This window comes from Carya illinoinensis, chromosome 1, assembly GCF_018687715.1.
Source record: "Carya illinoinensis cultivar Pawnee chromosome 1, C.illinoinensisPawnee_v1, whole genome shotgun sequence".
In the NCBI taxonomy this organism is placed as follows: domain Eukaryota; kingdom Viridiplantae; phylum Streptophyta; class Magnoliopsida; order Fagales; family Juglandaceae; genus Carya; species Carya illinoinensis.
Genome location: NC_056752.1, coordinates 13,464,658 through 13,486,022, shown reverse-complemented (window position 1 = coordinate 13,486,022; position 21,365 = coordinate 13,464,658). Strand labels below are relative to the sequence as shown.

At 38.4% G+C, this 21,365-nt stretch overlaps 1 protein-coding gene across 1 annotated transcript; it reads left to right on the top strand.

The window, feature by feature from the left end:
• Nucleotides 1–513: 513 nt before the first annotated feature.
• Nucleotides 514–10,895, top strand: LOC122311260 (putative RING-H2 finger protein ATL21A). The gene is made up of 2 exons (XM_043125741.1): nucleotides 514–1,313; nucleotides 10,321–10,895. Exons 1-2 carry the CDS (start codon nucleotides 587–589, stop codon nucleotides 10,779–10,781), a joined length of 1,188 nt encoding a protein of 395 aa, XP_042981675.1. The 5' UTR covers nucleotides 514–586; the 3' UTR covers nucleotides 10,782–10,895.
• Nucleotides 10,896–21,365: the final 10,470 nt, after the last annotated feature.

Genomic DNA, 21,365 nt, shown 5'->3' with positions numbered 1-21,365 from the left:
TGGCTTTTAAACACAAATATGGAGAGAGAGGCCGAGACCATAGAGGAATTACCAAATATAAAAAGGTAAAAAATACTGTAAGTCGATATTACGAAGTAAAAATAATATGAACTGGTGAATCGAGAGAAACTCTAGGCGTAGCATCGGAGAAAATACAAGTCATACAAGAGGGTACTATAAAAATAAGTGTACAGTTTATATGAGTTATTTTGTAGCAAAAGGAAATTAATTTTCATGGATACTGAGATCTATAACCAAACACAAGATTAGGATTACAGTTAAGCTTTCTATATATTTTATTTATTTATTTATTTATTTTTATTATTGCAGGAGCAAAAGCGACCATTTTTACTAACTTTTAAATATTAACTGAAAGGTACCTTGCTTTAGAATAATAGCTTTTACCAATATTATTTATTCAAAACGAAGTTAGACAAGTTAATCAATAAAGAACTGTTGCATAAACATCGACTTTATAACTATTTAATAATTTATCTTAGCTGGAAAATGAAGCTATATATATATATAAAAGATCTTATAAAGCAAATATATATGAAGGCTATAATAATATGCTAATTAAGCCTGTATGTTCTCTGGATTCAGTCCCTTCAAAGTCATGTTTACAGTAGCAGATCACCTCTTTCTCGTCCTCTTCCTCCTACCCATTATGCAAGCTCAACAGCCTTGCCCGCTCTCCGACATGTGTGGCAGAAAAAGCATGCCTATTCGATTTCCCTTCCAACTACATCATGAAGTGTACCAGGAAGGCCAAAATAACTCATGTGGTTATCGTGGTTTCAACTTGAGCTGCAACACTCGGGGTAAAACGGTTCTAAGGCTTCCTAATTCTGGAGATTTCTTTGTGCGGATGATTGATTATGAGATGCAGATGATAAAACTTTACGACCCTGATAATTGCCTTCCTCGACGGCTTCTGCAATTCAATCTTTCTGGCTCCCCTTTTGTTCCTGCATTTTCTCTTGAGTACACATTTTTCAGCTGCCCATCTCAGTCCACAAAGCCTGGTTTCATTGCCATGGATTGCCTAAGCAATTCCACAACTTCCTATTTTGCTACTCCATCCGTGAGGACTCTTGCAAATTCGCCATCTCCGACATGCAATATCATTACTACGTTGGAAGTTCCGGTAACGGAGCGAGATCTTTTTTATGATGGATTCTCTGCAGACCTCAATGAAGATCTTCAACTAACATGGAGTATACCTGATTGTGGAAAATGTGAAGAACAAGGCCTTTTTTGTGGGTTCAAGAGCAATTCGAGTCAAGAAATTGGTTGTCTCTCCACCGTTTCAGGTAAGTAATTAAAATATCTTTCTTGTTTCATCGTTTTGCATTCTTTGAAAACGATAAATTTGCTTAGATACGATCGTCAGAATGTTGGGAATTAATCAAAATTCAAAGGAGAGTGCATGTCAACTTTCAGCCTGGGTCATTAAAATATAATAATAGGCTGCAATCTCATGACGGTGTGTGTGTGTATATATATATATATTTATATATGTCTATATTAATTGACTTGAATAAGATAATAACAGTACTTAAATATTGCATTATATAGTTGGATAAGAGCCGTGGGATAAGGGCAAGAAAAACTTCATTAATCTGTTTCTAATATCATATTTAACAATATGGCTGACCCTAAGCTGTATAAAAGATGAGACACTAGTTTCGATTCGAAAAGCGTCTCATCTCATTTCATCTAATCTCATCATTACAACTTTCTTAAATTTCTACACAAAATATAATAAACAATTCAATTTTTTCAAATCCCAAAATAATAATAACAATATTTTATTAAACTTTTATCTTTCATTTAGAACCATCTCATCTCATCTTTGAATCCAAACCAGCAAGCAATCTAAGTAAATTGTTGCTTTAGATCACCAATTAACCTAATCATTTGCATGCTAACTTGTTTTTGTTCTATAAATTAAGCTACAATGACGTCTCACTAGACATCCTTATGTACTTTCTTTCTGGTTTGGCACTTCAAGGTTTTGTTTGGTTTCTAGGCCGTTCTGTTTTTGCTGTTGGGTCCAGTACAAGTGTAAAGATATTGCAGTAAACTTGCCTCTACCTCCCTGCCCTATTGTTTGTTGTTAGTGATTTTTAAGCAATCCAGTGGGTGATGTATCTGCTTCTGAGAATCTAAGATAAATTACAACGGAAAAAGTTGACTTATTTTATAGATAAAGGCAGCTGTTTTAAATACATTTATCATAGCAAGTTAATAGTTACCACAATACTACACCCACTTAAAGGAATAAATATATTTAAATAACAAGATGAATGTATTTAGTTCGCTAATAATTGTAGGAGTTCTGTACTACTTTACAAATTGATGTCTAAACTCACCACTTGTTTTGAGATTCATTATAGTTCTAAAAACAAAAAAAGCCAGACCACTACCATTTTTATGTTAGCTAGTTTAATGACGTTGATGTGTTGGATGTCTCAAATAAGTAGGCTTCCTATTGCAAACGTGTTTCACTGCCAACCGATCGTGATCGTAACCTACAACAAGGAAAAAAGGTCGTCTTGTATGCCTGGTGTACATTCAATGCCTAACTTAAAGATATTGGCGTATTACTTGACAATAAGGGGTCTAGATATCTTACCTTGGGTTGCTAGCGTTAGTCCTTTATATAGGGTATCTTACTCTATACCATTAGGCCTAATAGAGATTAAAATGACTTTCTAGTTACACCGCAAATTCTTGCCATGTCGGTGTGGTGGTAATTTAAAGGTTATGAATGGTTTTTACCTGTCACGTCATTTGTTGTGATTGGTCATTCCTGCTTTCATGCCAGAGGGGGTTGCAAAGGCCTTGTGTCTGCTCTTAGTCACATCACTAGATTGTGGGACTTGCATGTGGTGATTGTGTTGTCAGATTGCTTATATTCTTCTTGGGGCATTTCAAGCGTCGCACCCCTGGTTATAAGTAGCCTCCCTCATCTTTCCCATTACCTCTTTCACTCTTTCGTATTCCCCTTTTTTATTGCATGTGTGTTTCATCGAATCCCATTTTCTTTTTTCTAGAATCCCCTGTTTGTCTCCATGGCTCATCAAAGTTCTTCTCGCCCTTCTTCTAGTGGATCTCCTCCCCTAGAGTCCTTTGTTCGTGATATGCCCTATTATGAGGGCTACAATTGGTCGTCAAGCTTGACTAATGCTAACCTTCAAAAGCTAAGGGATTCGTATGGAATCCTGGACTCTGTGATTGATCTTAAGGTTCCCCCTCAGGGGGTTGTCGACAAAGATTTGCTGAGAAGGTGACATTCTTGATTATTTGAAATTGGTGACGTCCCAACTTCACTAGTGCTTGGAGAATCCTCATGTGGTATTTTGTTGTGCGGAGGATGGCTTTGGAGCCCACCAGAAAGGGTATCTCGACTTGACTGCCGTGAGTTCTTGGGTACCCACCTAGTCAAGATGTTGAAAAGTAATATTTTCATTTTGCTCCTGCCCTCGATATCTCCTTGCTTGATTCGAAAGTCGCCACTCGAATGTCAAACAGTGGCAAGAGAAGTTTTTCTAGGTTTACGGGCAAGGATGGGAATTTCCTGGTAGAAAGGCCGATAAGGCTGAATTTATAGTTCACACCATTTGGGGGAAAGTCCCTAGCAATAAACCATAGCTATTACCCTCTCTCAACGAGAGCAAGCCCGTGTGGAGAGAGTCTACTCCTAGTTCAACCACAACCAAGAATCTATTTGGATGAAGGCCCAATTGACAAGGGCCCACATTGACAAGTTCTAGGTGATGCCTGACCAGTTTTGCAACAGTGGTCATCGCTCGCCAAATGAGCCTAAGGATTCTAAGGCAAGAAGAGGCCCGCCACCGCATTGGAGAAGGAAGGGAAACAGCCCCGCTGTGAGGCTGGGGGGGCACCTGAGTCTTGGTCCCATGAGTCTCCTATCCAAGAGGGTTCCCCAGACTTTGATGGTCTGGGCGATTTAATGGGGCATGCCCTCTAGGATATGGCCACTGCCCTCGACTTTGAGTCCACTTTAGTCACTTGACTTTGCTTTACTGTCGACCTCGCCAGTCGGCCTAGAGTTGGTCGATGAAGAGGATGTGGACATCGACTCTGCTTTTACTTGTGGCCTCCTAGATTCTTCTGTTAGCCACCTTGATGTGACCTAGATTGGAGGAGACCAGATCAGAGTCTCGACTAATGAGCCTCAAGTCTATCTTTTCTCTCAACAGGAGGCAAGGGAAGGGGAGCCTACTCTGGGCTCCCTTCCCTCAACTATTTCTGGCGGCGAAAACCCAAGCTCTTCCCCACTACTCAGAATTGAGCATAGGTTGGGTTTCAATTCCCTCATTGCACTTTAGTGCCTCTTTGGTGAGCGAGGAGGGACCTTCTTCACCCCTGTTACTAAAGGGGTCTCATCCTTCCCTGTTCAGGCGGATAGCTACATGGTGGATTCCCCTCATGCCGAGGGGTAGGTTGTTGTGCAGTTGAGGCCCATTGACTCAACCATAGTATGTTCATCTTCGCTTCATCTCTGCTTACTGTCAAGGCAAGAGTGGGGGACCCTCAAGGGTGATCCCAGCCCTTACCTCCTGGGGTCTTTTCATGTCTCGAAGCATCTTCCTCGAGGCGGGGAGGACACTAGTCCTAAACGTGGCATTGCCCATGGAGAGAGAGGACTTTGTTCATGCCATGGCGTCCTAGCTGAAAGATTTCCTTTCCTTAGTAAGTCATTTGTCAAGTTTGGCCTTGTTTTTCATTTTGGGCTTTGATCCTTACGTGATTACATGTATGTGGTTTTGGTAGGGCATGGACAAGTTGGCAGCTTGGATCATTGATGAGCGGTTCAACTTGGAAGATGTAGTCAGGGCCAGGCGCATGTTCACCTTCTAGGTGCAAAAGGAGGTTACATGCTTTGAGACCAAGAAGGCTGAACTGGAAGTAGGCCTCAACCAAGCCGACAAATACATCCAGTCGTTGGAGGTTGACCTGGCTGGTTTACGCGAAGATGAAGCCGTCCTTGGTGAGGAGCTTGATCGAGCGAGGAGGAAAGTTGCTCTCACTCATTTCATGCTAAGGGTGCTCTAGGACGAGTGAGCTTTAAAGCAGGAACAACTATCTCACCTCGAGATGGAGTTGGAGAAGGCAAGGAAGTGCTATAGTGAGCTGATTGAGGTATCGGTGAATGCTGTTGAGGCACATCGATGCCCAGCGCTTGACTTGGATCAAAATAGGGGAGAGTTGACCGAGGTCCTAATCTTTGCCTCCTTGAATTTCTACTTCACCAATCATATTGATCTTGCTTTGTTCTTCGCCCAATTGTATGTTCGTTGGGCTTCAAGTGTTTCGCGACTAGGTGCTCTAGGTTGCCACTTCCCTATAACTCCTTGACTTGCCTCTTTAGTGTAAAGTATTCCTTCGTCCAGTAGGTGTCATTTTGGTGGTAAGTATAGAAGCGTCATCCTTTCTTCGCTTTGCCTCCTTCTATTTAATCTCTCAACCTGTCTTTTGATTGTACATTCATGTTGTTGTGAACAGACCATGGGCTGTGTTCCCTTGGTGGCACTTATCTTTCTTACCTTTTATCACTATGGCTTCGGCGGTCTTCTCTGATTCTTCGCCCACTCAACCTTTGGAGGCCCTTATCTTCTTCCTTCATCTTTGATTTCAGTGGTGCAATTAAGGCTTGTAGTGTGCTTTCAGCATTGACAAAATCATCAGCCTTATCCATGAATTCTCTTAATGCTGACGGAGTCCATCATGAAAGCTCTACCATAAATGGACTTCGAGGCCATACCCCTCCTAGAAGGGTTGCCAATGTAATCTTCTCATCTTGGTTGTCGGTAGTTAATCACACTCTATTGAACTAGGTGAGGTATGCCTTCAGACTTTTTCCTTCTTTCTATTTGATGGTCATGAGGTATGCTACAGGTCCACTTCGCCTCTTGCTAGCCATGAATTGCTAGCCACTTGGCCAATTCCTCAAAGTTATCAATCAACCCCGGTCGTAGCTTCCTGATCCAGCTTCTTGCCACACCTTTCAACATTAATAGCTCAGAAAGCCACCTCTCCGTGAAACACGTGAAGGGCCATGTGTGCTTTGAAATTATCTAAGTGGTCCATCGGATCTTGTGATCTATCATACAACTTTATCTACGGGACCTTAAAGTTTGGTGGGAGCGGCATGACCATCACCTCCAAGTTGTAGGGTAAGTCGGTGAGGTTAAGCAATTGATCGACTGAGGATGATCCTCCCATCTTGCTGGCCATCTAATGCTAGATAGAATTTAGATTAATTCCGGTTAGGGCTGCACACCAAGCCACCTGGTTCAAAGTTTTGTCCGACTCGACCCGACCCGCAGGGAAAAACAAAACACGATTGATCCAATCCGATCTGTGAAATTTAGGTCGGGTCGAACCCATTCTAAACCTGTTCACTTTCTCCTCGCTTGTTCTGCCATATACATTGGAGGGCAAAAAGACAATTTCTGCATTCATGCCATAGCTTTAGCCAAAGGAGGAAGAAGATGGGTTTGTATCTCAATCAATCTTAGAAATGGCTAATAATGCAAAAATATATTCATGAGAAACAAAAAAAGAACAAAGAAATTTAATCAAGGGTTTCTATCTCAATCAATCTCATAAATGGGTTTTTATCTTCTCGTTGGTAGTTTTAATCTGAATCAATCTCAGAAATGGATAATCATGTAATGATATATTCCTAAGAAAAAAAAAAGAATAGAGAAATGAAAATCGAAATAGAGGGGCAAACCTGTGTTTTAATACAAAAATCTGTGTTTTAATTCTACCATTTCATTGTTCCTTTGCAAACCACTCCGATTCCATCAACCAAGTGTCATGCCGAAGAAATCTCTCTTCTCCGGGAGCAAGCTCGACCCATTACTCTAGCAACATGATGCCGCGTCATGATCTGAGCTAGGGCTGAAGCACTAGCACTCCTTCGTCACCTCCATGCTGATTGCGAGGCGTCTCCATCTTAGCTTCAAAAATGACGACAAAGAGGACGATGAAGAGCACTTCAATTCCTCGGCATGGAGCTTCCTCCTCTTAGTGGTGGTTGCTGAGCTTGCCACTGCCGTTGCCGCCGCCATGACCAAAAATGGTCGAGCTCTGGTCCTCATGCCCACCTCTGCCACTTCCATCACTACAATATTTGAGATTCCTCTATGGGTTGCTGGGTAGCATTCTGCTTCTGCGGGTGATCAGTTTCGATCGATGTTATGGGTAATAAAACAGTTAATGGACTTGACTCGCTGAACCCGATTTTAGGCGGGTGGGGCCATGTCAGGCCTTACGGGTTGATCGAGCCAGGACCTTTTATGCACAGGCCTAATTTCGGCGGTTAGTTCTAATAGATGGTCAACATAGAGAAGACAAAAGATTTAGGCCAAAACACAGAGAAAACAACTATTAAAATTATTGATTAATAATAAAATTTGAAATTATTTTATGAAACCCACAAGTCGGACTTAAATAGCTGTACAATTTTTTCACCTTATGGAAGAATGTCCATCCTCAAACTCTTCTTCCTCAAAGTAGTAAATTCACTCAACCTTATAATATAAATCAACGAAACCTTCAGCTTGAAGAATTCTAAGAAATTCTGGTAAATCAACTCTAAAACCGAGGTCCCTATGACGCTCCTCCTTACCATGGTGCTCCCAGAATAGAGCACGATCGTGATATTCTTAAAACTGGAATAGGAATTGTGATCTTCAACCTCACGATCACCAATATTTTGCATCGCTAGAAACTAGGTTAACTTAGTAACATGTCTTTACAAATCCTCAATTAAAACATCCTAAACACTACGATCACAATGCGAGACTTCCTTGTTCAGAACCTGCCACAATGACCACAACCACCAACCATGGAAACTAATGATCTATAACCCTAGGAAAGATGCTTAGACTCTGATGCCAACTGACACTAGACATAATTTAGATTAATACTAGGGGCTAGTTCCAATAGATGATCAACACAATAAAGATAAGAGATTCGCCCAAAACATAGAGAAAACAACTTTGAAAATTATTGATTAATAGAAAAATATGAAATTATTTTATGAAACCCACAAGCCAGACTTAAATAGCTACAAAATTCAAAATTATGATATCTTTTCAAAAATGAAAAAATCTAATTTATTGTATGAAAATTAAATACTTAAATAAACAATAGTCCTTTAAAAAATTTGGCCAAAATCAAAATCATAATTAATTCCAAAACTTGAAACTAACTATTTACTAATAAGACGAGAATGAGCATTAATATATGATTTGGGAAAAAATAACTGATACCATAAATATATGATTTGGAAGAAAATAACTGATATTATTTTGAAGTGTTTTTGAGGAATATAACTGTTACTCTATATCAATTTGGGTTTGCACTACCATCTCCTCATATTTGTCAACAAAGCTGCGCAATTTATCACGCATCTTCTTTTTCTCCGCTTCCTGGACATTTGTTCTGCCTGCACTGTGTGCTTCTCCTTTTGGTTGTTCACTATGGTCTGGCCCCGCTCCCTTGTTGTAGATTTGGTTTTTTTCTATTTAGGCTCTCGTTCTTTTGGTGGAGGACCTCCATCGTTTCACTCATCTTCTTTAACTGTTCTTCCATATCTATAAGCCATGTCTCCATATTTGTAGAGGTAATATCCTAGTCACGAGTTGTTTGGGATCGTATTGTAGTAGGCATGTGAAAACAATGTAGTCATGGATTCGAACTCCATAGATAGTGCCACTGTTACATACGTGTTTAACTGCCAAGCAATCATGATCGTTAACCTGCAACAAGGAAAAAAGGTGACTCGGTGTGCTCGGAACACCTTTTATGCCTAAGTTAGAGATATGGGTGTATTGCTTGGCAATAGGGGTATGGATATCTTACATCAGGTTGTTGGCATTGGTCTTTTATAGGTGTGGAGTGCTGTTGATAAGGACAATTTATTCTTTCAAGATCCTAACCGTCAGATTCTTGAAATATGATTGTAGAATGAATGGGTTGACATATTGAGGATAGATATCTCTTGAATATCTTATTGTTTCCTTAGGAGTAAATATCTTCTATCAGTGTTAGTTACCAAAATAATTATGTTAAGGGCGGTAGGATCCCATCGTAACAAATATACAATGTACCTACAAGCTTCTAACTTGTTGGGCCCATCACATTGGCCTCTTAGGTACTGTTTGGCCACATAAAATTTTCATCTCAAACATAAAATTCTCATTTCATCATTACAACTTTTTCAAATCATCATACAAAATATAATAAAAAATTTAACTTTTTTCCTACTTTTTCAAATTCCAAAATAATAATAATATTAATATATAATATTTTAATATTTAATCTTAAAATTCTCATATGAGAATTTTCAGTGGCTAAGCTGAACCTTACTCTATATCATTTGGCCAGTAGAGATTAAAATGACTCCATACTTCCAAATACATTGTTTTATAATTTCAATAAAAGGAGAGGGAGAGAGAGAGCATAAAAAATAATGATAGCCCCAGTAGTATATATCTATGTGGAGGTTTGCACGTGGTTAATTGGTGCACTTGGATGATGTTAGCTAAGACATGGGGCCCTTGCATTGATGCGCGATATGCATGAGCTGGCATTTTGGTGCCATGTCAACATATTTTTAACTATTGCCGATGTGGTATGCCACTTTAGTATTGACCAATCAATGGTCAATGTTAGACTATTGATTGAGACATCGTGATAATGTCACATCAATTCATCATAGGCCAGTGTAGCCAGCATTATTTGTTATATTTTTTTCCTTTTTTAGATCAATCTATCATCCTCACTTTTACCAAGCCATTTTCTCTTCTTTTTCTATTCTTTTTCTCTATGATGATTACCGATTTACTTTGTGGAGGTCTATTGAGCTAATTGAAGTCTACATATATATATATATATATATATATATATATATGTTTCAACTGAAAATATTTGTCTAAGCAAAAGCTAGAATCATCCCGATAGCATCAAAGCTTAGTGGCACATGAGTGTCTTTTTTTACCCATGCGGAAATAGGAAAAATATATTTACAACCGTTAATTATGTAACCATTGTGTAATTATTTTTAAAAAAGTGAATAAAATATGAGATCCATATGGAAAAAAATAAATTTTTTAATAGTAGATCTCACTTTTTTTCAAAACGATTATGAGACATTTACGCACTTTATGATTGTGTGTAGAATTACTTGTGCAAATATATCAGGCAAAATTTCTCTATTTATAATTGATCTAAACATCAAGACATGCGTTAATTAATGCTAATTTCAAATTTCAGGCAGACTATCCAATGGTCTCCGAGTATTCAGGATAATCTGCTTCACCATCGCTTTACCAGCCATGACATGCGTTATTGGGGTTGCATGTTTCGCATGTTTCACAGACCGTGGCAGACGCAATACTACTATTGCAAGGCACAGGAACAGCTCACAAGGCATCGTAGCAGTGTCAGCACAGCCTACCATTGTTGTGATGGGTCTCGATGAATCCACCATTCAATCCTACGAAAAGGTAGTCCTGGGGGAGAGCCGACGACTCCCCGGTCCCAATGACGGCACTTGCTCGATTTGCTTGTCAGAGTATTGCACCAAAGACATACTTCGATGTATACCGGATTGCAAACACTGCTTTCATGCTGATTGCATTGATGAGTGGCTCCGAATGAATAGTACATGTCCAGTTTGCCGAAACTCTCCATCCCCTGCACATGATGATCATGCTACTTTAAATAATGTTTGATGTATTGAACTACCACTTTTGTGTGTTGTATTCTTCCAATATTTCGTCTCTTCGTGTTTCTGTACTCTTGATTACAACACATTAATTACAATGATACATGCTCATTCACACGTATGACAACAGAAGTAGTTTAGTTAATTTTTTGAGCAGGAGATGTAATATTAATATTCCGACTTGGAAAAAAATCCTTATCAATCTGCAATATCATAGGCAAAATTAGACTAGTAACACTTTCCCATTATAATTAGCTCAGTCTTTCATATTGCTTGAAATTATACAATTTTGCATGGATCGGCTCCTAAAACTGAAGGACAAATTTTCAGCATTTTTGCTATGGAAAACAAATATATATTATGGAAAATAATGAAAATGTGGTTATACGTACTAATTAATAAATCACTATTACATGAACATTAATGACATACTAATTAAGAGTTTATTAGTAATTTAAAGGAGAGTGTTAATAGAAAATATGCCATTATATATGTCAAGCTCGGCCCTGGACACAGTCTTAATTTCAAAATCATGATGCGTATCTTAGTGCTAGCTAGCTGGTTCTATTTATTCTCATCCGGATCATAAGGATCCTTACGCCATTTATTATACAAGGTACAGAACCTTCCCCAATCTCTATGCGTGCAAACAAAAACATTCATGTTCGATTTCCATTCAAAATAATACAAGACCAGCCGGGACAAAACTATGGCTCTCCTGGTTTCTATTATAGCCGTCAACAATCATGGTAAAACAGTTTTGAAACTTGCTTATGATTCTTGAGAATTCTTTGTGCGCAAGATTGATTATGCCATGCAACAAATTATACAACTCTACAATTAGGGGTGGTAATTCGTGTTCATGGATTGTGTCAAGTTATGAGTATTAGATTATCTGTGTAACACTCCGTACCCAGGAGGGTCAAAGAATTACTACCTGTCACCTATAATCGGGTCTCCTAATACAAATAAATCTCCAAACATTTCAAAACAGACATAAATTCATCTTTATCAACTTAACAATAAAATTCTCCCTAAAGTCATCAAAATGAAAAGCTCAATTAACACAAATTTTTATCTCCACAATCTTCTAGTAACCTTAATATAATAGGTTGAAAATTTAAATAAGTCTCAGTAGATCCAAATGACATAAAGAAATCCAAATACTCAAATCAAACTCTTCTAAATATATTAAAAGTACGCAATTTTATTTTGAGTACTTAAATTATCTTGAAACTTTAATTTTTAAAATAAATAAAAAGTACGCAATTTTATTTTGAGTACTTGAATTTGATTAAGTTTTATTTTTATTAAAAGGAATTTTTGTTGATTGCTTTAATCGATTTTGCTATATTATTACAGTAAGTGAATATCGAGGTATTTGAGGATTTATTATATTTTAGGGTTTTGAGGGTTTTGGTTTTTTAGGAAAATAGGTTACTTAGCATTTCAGGTTTAAATTTTGAAAAATGCGTTAATTTCAGATATTTATGGAGATTACATGATTATATTTTATAGGTAATGATCGATTTTCATTTAGTATTATTGTGAGAAAATTCTGAAAATCTAAAAAATCTAGGTAAGTGGGGGTTCATATGCTAGGCTTTACATGAAATGTTTAGACTAAGGTTGACTTTCTAAAACTTTTGCATGTTTTCTTATGGAATGAGAACTTTGGGAAAAACAACCTTGGTCAATTATTTGCATTACTCATGAAACTTGTATGAAGGAGGGAAAATATTTTCTAACATGCATTGTGTAGACATGAGCTTAATTTTGTTATGCTGTCTCTGAAATCTATATGAAAAAGAGCGATATCGAAAATCCAAAAATTTGTGCAGTAATTAGAACTATGAAATGACTTTCTTTTCATTATGTGAGAATGATCTGAATATATTTCGATACTTTGTTTTTTTCTTTTATATGGCATCTGAAAACCTTTGGCATGGTGTACTGATTTTTTACCTGACTCTATCTCTACTCTGCTCTGTTATGCTCTGCTTTGTTTGGGTTGGTATCAACTCCTCTGTCTCTGAGTGCACATACTTTGGAAGCAAGGTACTTTATTTGTGGTATTTCCTATGTGCACACTCGGGGTTTCGAGAATAATAAGAGAAAGATTTCACCTCTGTTTCTGTCCGGTTTGGCCGCCACAAGTAGCACAACCCTATCACAGGGGTGAAACTTGGTCTCTACTTTGTGAGATGCTCTGTTTTGATGTGATGATGATGCTTAGGTTATGTGATGACCAGTTTTTACGTGTATTTTCACTGAAGGAGTGTTTTTAATTTAATTAATATATTAGTTCTTTTATTTTAAATTATTGTATTTTAAATTAGTTTTATTTTATTTGATGTGATGTTTAATTTATTTTAGTCATTTTATGCTTTTAAAATCATTTTCGACAGATCAGTTTTTAGATTCTGGAGTGAGGACTGAACCTCATTTCTTTTCCCTAATCTTTTCTTTTCTTTTCTCTTTTTTCTCTTTCCCTTTTTCCTTTTTCTTTCTTTTTCTTTCTTTTCTTCTTCTTTCTTCTTCCTCCTTCTTCCCATGCGCGTGCGAGCCGCTTCTTCCATTCCCATCGCCAACCCGTTGACCCACCCAGACTGCCGTCGTCCGGCCGGCGTGGCCAACACCACCCCCACAAAAAAATTCCCCTCTGGCCGGTGATCACTTCCACCAAATATCACCACCATCCGAGCCGCCGATCACCACCTAGAGCACATCTAAGCCGCCGGAGTTCTGAGTTGGAGTTATATTTTGTAGTTGATTTTGAAACTATATTTGTGTTGTGTAATATTTTATTATGTATGTTTTGAACAGTTTTGTTTTAAACTAAAAACAAATTCTGATACTTAGTTATATGACTTTCGTTATCCGCTATGTGTTTCTTTTTGCATATTTGTTACTTATACACACACTTGGCACTCGTCGATAGGGTGGTGACCCGTGTTGTCATCATCTCGACGCCTCGATTCCCACGTGTCCGTATGTGGAGATTTGAGGGCGTCATAGGTGGTATCAGAGCGGTTTGGCTCTGGGTAAAACCACATGTCCCGTAGGTGTAGTACCATAAAGCTTTTAAAAGTTGTGTTTTAAAATTTATTTTAAGTAAAGTTGCTATTTGATTTTTTTTATTTGTTTTGAATTTATTTGAACTTGTTTGCTTGTATTTATTTATTTAGTTATGTTATTGCATGTTGGTTTCTTTTTGTTTATTGTTATGTGGTTTGGTTTGATTTTTGGTTTTATGTTGTTGGTTTTAATTGTTTTCTTAAAAGGGGTCAAAGGTTGTGTTGTGGTAGGAGGATGGTGAGGCCAAGAAAGTCTACTCAAGAGCCTCGGGACGATACGCCGATGGATGATGCTATAGCCCAAGCGAAAAGGCAGATGACTGAGTTCATGCAACAAAATTTTAGGCCACAACAAGAAGGGCCTTGGCCACAACAATGAGGGCTTTGGCCACAACAAGGAGGGTCTTGGCCATAACAAGGAGGGCCTTGGTTATACCCAGGAGGGCCTAGTGGCGTGGTGCAAGCTGGATGCACCTATGAGCGTTTTTTAGCGCATAGAACTCCACCTTTCACGGGAGAAGATGATCCACTTCGGGCTGGGAAGTGGGTCAGAGATTTGGAAAGAACTTTTGAGGTATGTGGTTGCACTGAGGTGTAACAAGTACTCTTTGCCAGCTATCTGTTGCAAGGCACCGCTTCTGAGTGGTAGAATATCAAAAGAGTAATGCTGGAGTCAGAATTGGGATCTTTTGCTGCTGTGACCTGGCAGCGCTTTAAGAAAGAGTTTAATGACCGATTCTTTTCCACTTCCGTGAGGTGGCAAAAACCAGGAGAGTTCTCAAGCTTGCTCCAAGGGAGCATGACTGTGGAACAGTACACCCGAAGATTGATCGAGCTTGGGCGATTTGCTCTCCACCTCATCGCCACAGAGGAAATGCAGGCCGAGCATTTCCAGGAGGGTCTACGTCCTGATATACACCGAATGGTGGTCTGCCACCAGATTTTCACTTTTCAGGATTTAGTGGACTTGGCCACTCTTGCTGAGCGAGAGAATAATTTGAATATGGGCTCCCCTCCAGGACATAAGAGGCGGAGTTTTACTGGTGAAAGAAGTAGTTCAGGTTTGCCTCAGAAATTTGTTCAGCGGACCAGGACTCGACCACAAGCGGCCTCGGGTGTTCGTATGGGAAGACGGGTGCCAGTTTGCAGAGTTTGTAATAGAGCCCATGTGGGTGAGTGCCCTTCGGGTGGGGCTCGATGCTATAATTGTGGCCAGCAGGGTCACTTTGCTCGTGAGTGTCCTAAGCCAGTTCAAGAAAGCCGTGGAGGTAAACGTGGTGAAAGAACAAATCAAAGGCAAACAGTGCAAGCCTGGGTTTATACTGTTACACCCGGAGATGTTGATGATGACGCACCAGCGGCCCATGATGCCAGAGTGATTACAGGTATGGATCTAATTTAATTTAATCTTTGGATTTGATTTTTGGTGTGTTTTGGGTTCTTCTTTATATTTGGATTTCATGGGTTAATGTGTTTGGTTCAGGGAGAGTCCGTTTATATGAATTTTATGCTTGCACTTTGTTTGATTTGGGTGCATCACAGTCGTTTGTATCTTCCACTTTCGCTTGGATGTGTAATTTGGTTACGGAACCTTTGCCAAAGTCATTGGTAGTGGCAATGGTGAAGTGGTATGGTGTTCTAAGGTTGCTTTGGGTTGTCCTTTAAATTTTGATGGAAAGTTTTTGGATGCTGATTTGGTTGTGTTTAAGCTGTTGGGTTTTGATATCATCCTCGGGATGGATTGGTTATACCGATATTCTGTGAGTATTAATTGCAGAAGTCGGGTAATTAGCTTTCAGCTTCCAGATGAGGATTATTTGGAATTTGTGGGAAGTATGCTAAAGGAAAAGCCGGTAGTTATATCGGCAATTCGAGCGAGAAGAGAGATTGCATATGGAGCGGATGCTTTCTTAGTCCAAATGGTGTCCACGCCGTCTGAGAAGAAGTCATTGGTAGATATTCCCGTTGTGGAAGAGTTCCCTGACGTGTTTGTGTATGACTTGCCTGGGCTACCCCTTGTTCGTGAAATGGAGTTTGTTATAGACTTGGAACCTGGAGCAGCCCCTATACATAAAGCTCCTTACCGCATGGCACCAGCTGAATTAAAAGAGTTGAAGACTCAGTTGCAAGAGCTGGTAGATAAGGGGTTCATTCAACCAAGTACTTCGCCGTGGGGTGCGCCAGTGCTGTTTGTTAAAAAGAAAGATGGAACCCTCTGTATGTGCATTGATTATCGAGAATTAAATAAGGTGACCATCAAGAATAAATATCTTCTCCCACGGATCGATGATTTATTTGATCAGCTTCAAAGGGCAGCTGTGTTCTCGAAGATTGATTTGAGGTCAGGATACAACCAGTTGAGGATAAGAGACAAGGATGTACCCAAAATTGCTTTCAAATCGAGATATGGGCATTATGAATTTAAGGTGATGCCGTTTGGGTTAGCCAATGCCTCTGCTGCTTTCATGGATTTAATGAATCGGGTATTTAGACCTTATTTGGATTCCTTTGTGGTAGTGTTCATTGATGATATTCTGATTTATTCCTGAGATGTTGAAGAGCATGTTTATCATCTTCATCTAGTTCTTGGGAAATTGAGAACACCAGTTGTATGCCAAGCTCAGCAAATGTGAATTCTGGTTGGAGGAAGTCAGATTTCTTGGGCATGTGATTTCCCGAGATGGAGTGGCTGTTGATCCTAGTAAGGTGGAAGCCATTTTGTCATGGCAGCGTTCGACAACAGTGCGTGAGATCCGGAGTTTCTTGGGGCTTGTCGGGTATTACCGAAGATTTGTGGAGGGATTTTCTTGCCTATCCGGACCTCTCACAGCTTTGATTAGAAAGAATGCAGAATTTGTTTTGGTTAGATAAGTGTGAGAGAAGCTTCCAAGAATTGAAGAACAGATTGACGACTGCACCAGTGTTGGTACTTCCAGAACCGCATAAGCCATTCGTAGTCTTCAGCGATGCGTCTAAATTTGGATTGGGTTGTGTCCTTATGCAGGAGGGACGGATTGTTGCTTATGCATCCTGTCAGCTAAAGGATCATGAGAAGAATTATCTGACGCACGATTTAGAATTGGCTACAATTGTATTTGCTCTTAAGATCTGGCGGCACTTTTTATATGGGGAAGCTTGCGAAGTATATACTGATCACAAGAGATAGAAGCACTTGTTTTCCCAAAAGAATCTGAACATGAGGCAGAGGCGATGGCTAGAGTTAATCAGTAACTACCAGTGCGAGATCAAGTATTATCCGGGGAAGGCAAATATAGTTACTGATGCTTTGAGTCAAAAATCGCACTTGGAAGATGAAGCCGAGTCGTCAGAATTGGATTCTTTGCTTTGCAGGATGAGAAGGCTCCTTATTGGAAGTTCACAGCAAGAGGAAATATTATCTTCGATTCTTGATATTCGAGTGGATGATTTTGAGGAATTGAAAACTCTTCAAAGGAAGGATCTGAAGCTGTTGGATATCAGAAAAATAGTCAGAAAATCTCAAGGGCCGTTGCATTACAGTATGGATAAAGATGGAATTCTTCGGTTCCGATATCGTAGAGTGGTCCCTAAAGATTCAGAATTCAAGGAGCGGATTATGGTAGAACCTCATGCGGCCCCTTATTCAGTCCATCATGGAAGTACGAAAATGTACCGGGACTTGAAGAAAAATTATTGGTGGGATGGAATGAAGAAGGATATTGCCTTGTATATCGAGAAATGCCACACATGCCGTCAAGTCAAGGCCGAGCATCAAAGACCTGTCGGTATGCTCCAACCCCTCCCTATTCCTGAGTGGAAGTGGGATGATATCACCATGGATTTTGTAGTGGGCTTGCCGAGGACTCCTAGTAGGAAGAATTCTGTTTGGGTGATTGTTGACCGGTTAACGAAGAGTACTCATTTCTTGCCTGTTAATAACACTAATTCCTCGGGTAAGTTGACCCGCTTATACGTAAAGGAGATAGTGCGGTTGCACGGTATACCGAAGAGTATTATATCAGATCGGGACCCGAGGTTCACATCTCAGTTTTGAAAAAGTTTGCAGGCAGCATTGGGTACTAAGTTGAAGTTTAGTACTGCATATCACCCACAGACAGACGGCCAATCAGAGCGCACCATTCAGACCCTTGAAGATATGTTGCGAGCATGTGTTATGGAATTTCAAGGGAGTTGAAAAAATCACTTGCCGCTCATAGAATTTGCTTATAATAACAGCTTCCATGCGTCCATTCAGATGGCTCCTTATGAAGCTCTTTATGGGAGGAAGTGCAGATCGCCTTTATGTTGGGATGAAGTTGGGGCGAATAAAATAATTGGGCCCGAAATAATTCAGGAGATGCAAAGCCAAGTTCGGATCATTAGGGATAAAATGGCGGCAGCTCAGAGTCGTCAGAAAAGCTACGCTGATACCAGGAGGAGAGAGTTATCTTTTGAAGAAGGTGATTGGGTTTATCTCAAAGTCTCTCCCATGAAAGGAGTTAAGCGTTTTGGTAAAAAGAGGAAACTGGATCCGAGGTATGTCAGCCCTTTTCAGATTTTGGAGAAGGTAAGGTCTGTCGCTTATAGAGTTGTTTTGCCAGAATATTTTGGGGATATTCATGATGTCTTCCATTTATCATCCTTGAAGAAGAGTTTTTGATAACAAGAGCCGCGCTTTGTCAATCCAGAACATATTCAGTTGCAACCGGACCTTACTTATGAGGTTGTTCTGTCACAGATCATGGATTGGAAAGAGCAATAATTGAGATCCAAGACGATACCTCTAGTAAAGGTGGCATGGGGAGATCCATTAGCTCAAGATTTCTCTTGGGAGAGAGTAGCTGACATGAGGGAATAGTACGCCTACTTGTTTGAGTAAATGACGGTACGTTTCTTAAACTTGGTCTCAGTGGAATCATGTGGCTTGTTTCAAGTTGGTGTTTGATCTTACAAATTTCGAGGACGAAATTTATTTTTAAGGGGGGGAGGATGTGATGACCTGTTTTTACGTGTATTTTCACTGAAAGAGTGTTTTTAATTTAATTAATATATTAGTTCTTTTATTTTAAATTGGTTTTATTTTATTTGATGTGGTGTTTAATTTATTTTAGTCGTTTTATGTTTTTAAAATCGTTTTCGGCGGATTAGTTTTTGGATTCCGGAGTGAGAACTGGATCTCATTTCTTTTCCCTCATCTTTTCTTTTCTTTTCTCTTTTTTCTTTTTCCCTTTTTCCTTTTTCTTTCTTTTTCTTTCTTTTCTTCTTCTTTCTTCTTCCTCCTTCTTCCCGTGCGCGTGCGAGCTGCTTCTTCCCTTCCCATCGCCGACCTGTTATGTAACAGCCCGCTAGAAATTCAATTGTGAAATTTCTATTAGCTTTAAGAACCTCCTGAAGACTCCATAAGTTTTCACGAATCCATTAATTGTATAGGTTTTAGTCTAACTACATAGTTAGTGTTATTATTTACTATGGTATCAGAAGTGTGTTTTTGATGATTGGAGATAGTTAGAAGTGTCAAAATGTATTATGATTTGTGCCATTAGACTCGGAGGGTCATTTAAGGTCTTATGCCACAATAACACTTTTTCATATTTTCGGACGAAACGTCGGTTCAAAATTGTGGATATTATTGGATAAAAATATTTTAAATTAATTTTGTGGATATTATTGGATAAAAATATTTTAAGTTAATTTCATGAATATTATTGGGTAAAAATATCTTGAGTTGATTTTGTAGATATTATTAGGTAAGAGAGTCCTACACTCCACTCTCACTCCGGGTAAGAGAGTCATACACTTAACTCTCATTCGGGTAAGAGAGTCCTACACCTAACTCTCACTCTAGCCTCATCTCTTCCATATCTCATCCATAAGTATCTCCAGCCACCCGTCCTCACGAAATTATCTTCATTTATACTTTCCATTGAAAAAATACCAAACACTCTCTCTCGGACAGCTTTTAGGAGTTCTTTTGCATGCCCATTTCGAAGCTTTTGTAAGTATTTTATCATAAAGTCTCATTCATATAAGTTATTCTTTTTTTAGTCTAGTTTATGTGGATATCTTATTTGTCCTATTTGAAGATCATTTGGTTAGTCAAATATTATGTAAATGATAGAAAGGTCATTCTGAGAGATAAACTAGAGAATATATTATAGTTTGGAGTTTTTGATCTAGCTAATGGATAGATATTGGTTCAAAATTTTTATGGAGTATTGTTAACATGTGTATATGATTATTGGTTGAGGATTTTTGCATGATTAAAAGTTTTGATGAAAGATTTTCTTAGATTTAGAAACTTAAAAACTGGAAGAGGAAAAACAGTTTCTGTTTTGAGAAAGTTTAACTCTTTGGTTGGTCTAAACCTACTCCAATGACTTTGATAATTTTATTGGAGGATCCTAAACATCTTATATACTTGTTATATTATTATTTTGAAGATATTTGATGTTAGTTTCAAAAATATGAAATTTTATGCAAAGAGATATTCAGATAAGTCAAAGTGTGAATGTTCTTGGCTAAATTTATATTTTGGTTAATTTTTAACCATGTGATCTTGAATTAGAAGCTTATATATATTTTAAGACATATTTTTAAATCATGTGATGGTTTGGTTTGAAGATCACATATTTATAAGTCAAAGATCAAAAGGTTGATTAAAACAAGTTAGAAACAAAAATCAATGGAAATAGAATATGAGAATTTCGCTCCTATGGAGTTTTTAATAGTTATGATTAGTTTTAAATTTTTATAAATTGATATTTGAGTTGAGGATAAAATTTACATGAGACATGTAAATTTTGGTGCTTTTTGGAGTTAGTATGCAAAATCCTTAAGTTATGGGTAAAACGGTCATTTTCCTACATGTAGAAAGTAAAATGAAAATTTTACTCTTTAAGTTAGTATTTTCCATATTTCAAATTATTATTGATTTAGTGCTAACTTTTAGAATCACTAATTACAGTTTCTCGTGATCGCGCTTGAGGTTTTATAAGAAACGCGGAGATCGAGGTAAGTTAGCTTTTAACTTACTAGCAGTCTACTGTGTATGTGTGCTAAGTAAAGGAACTATAGTGTATGTATGTGTGTTATCATATATGTCATGCCATGCCAAGTTATCACGTAATTGTCTATTATATAAAATTTATTCTGTCATCAGTTTTTTATCTATTACATAATATATTATGTCATGTATTGTTGTACATTACAAGTACGTCATGCTAAGTATGCTATCTATTACATGTATGTCAAGTCATGTAATATTCACTGTTGCAAGTATGTCATGTTAAATATGTTGTCTATTATATGTTATGTCATGTTATGAAATATTTCTATCTCAAGTTGGTCATGTATTTCAAGTTATGTTCAAGTCACGTTATGTTACATTAGAGATTCAGTTCTTTCGTATTCCAGTCACGTTTCATATTGAGTTTGTGTAGAATACATGGGGCCATAACAACTGTGGAGTATGTATTTATACGTAGAATATATGGGGCCACAACAACTGTGGAGTATGTATTTTTCATATTAAGTCA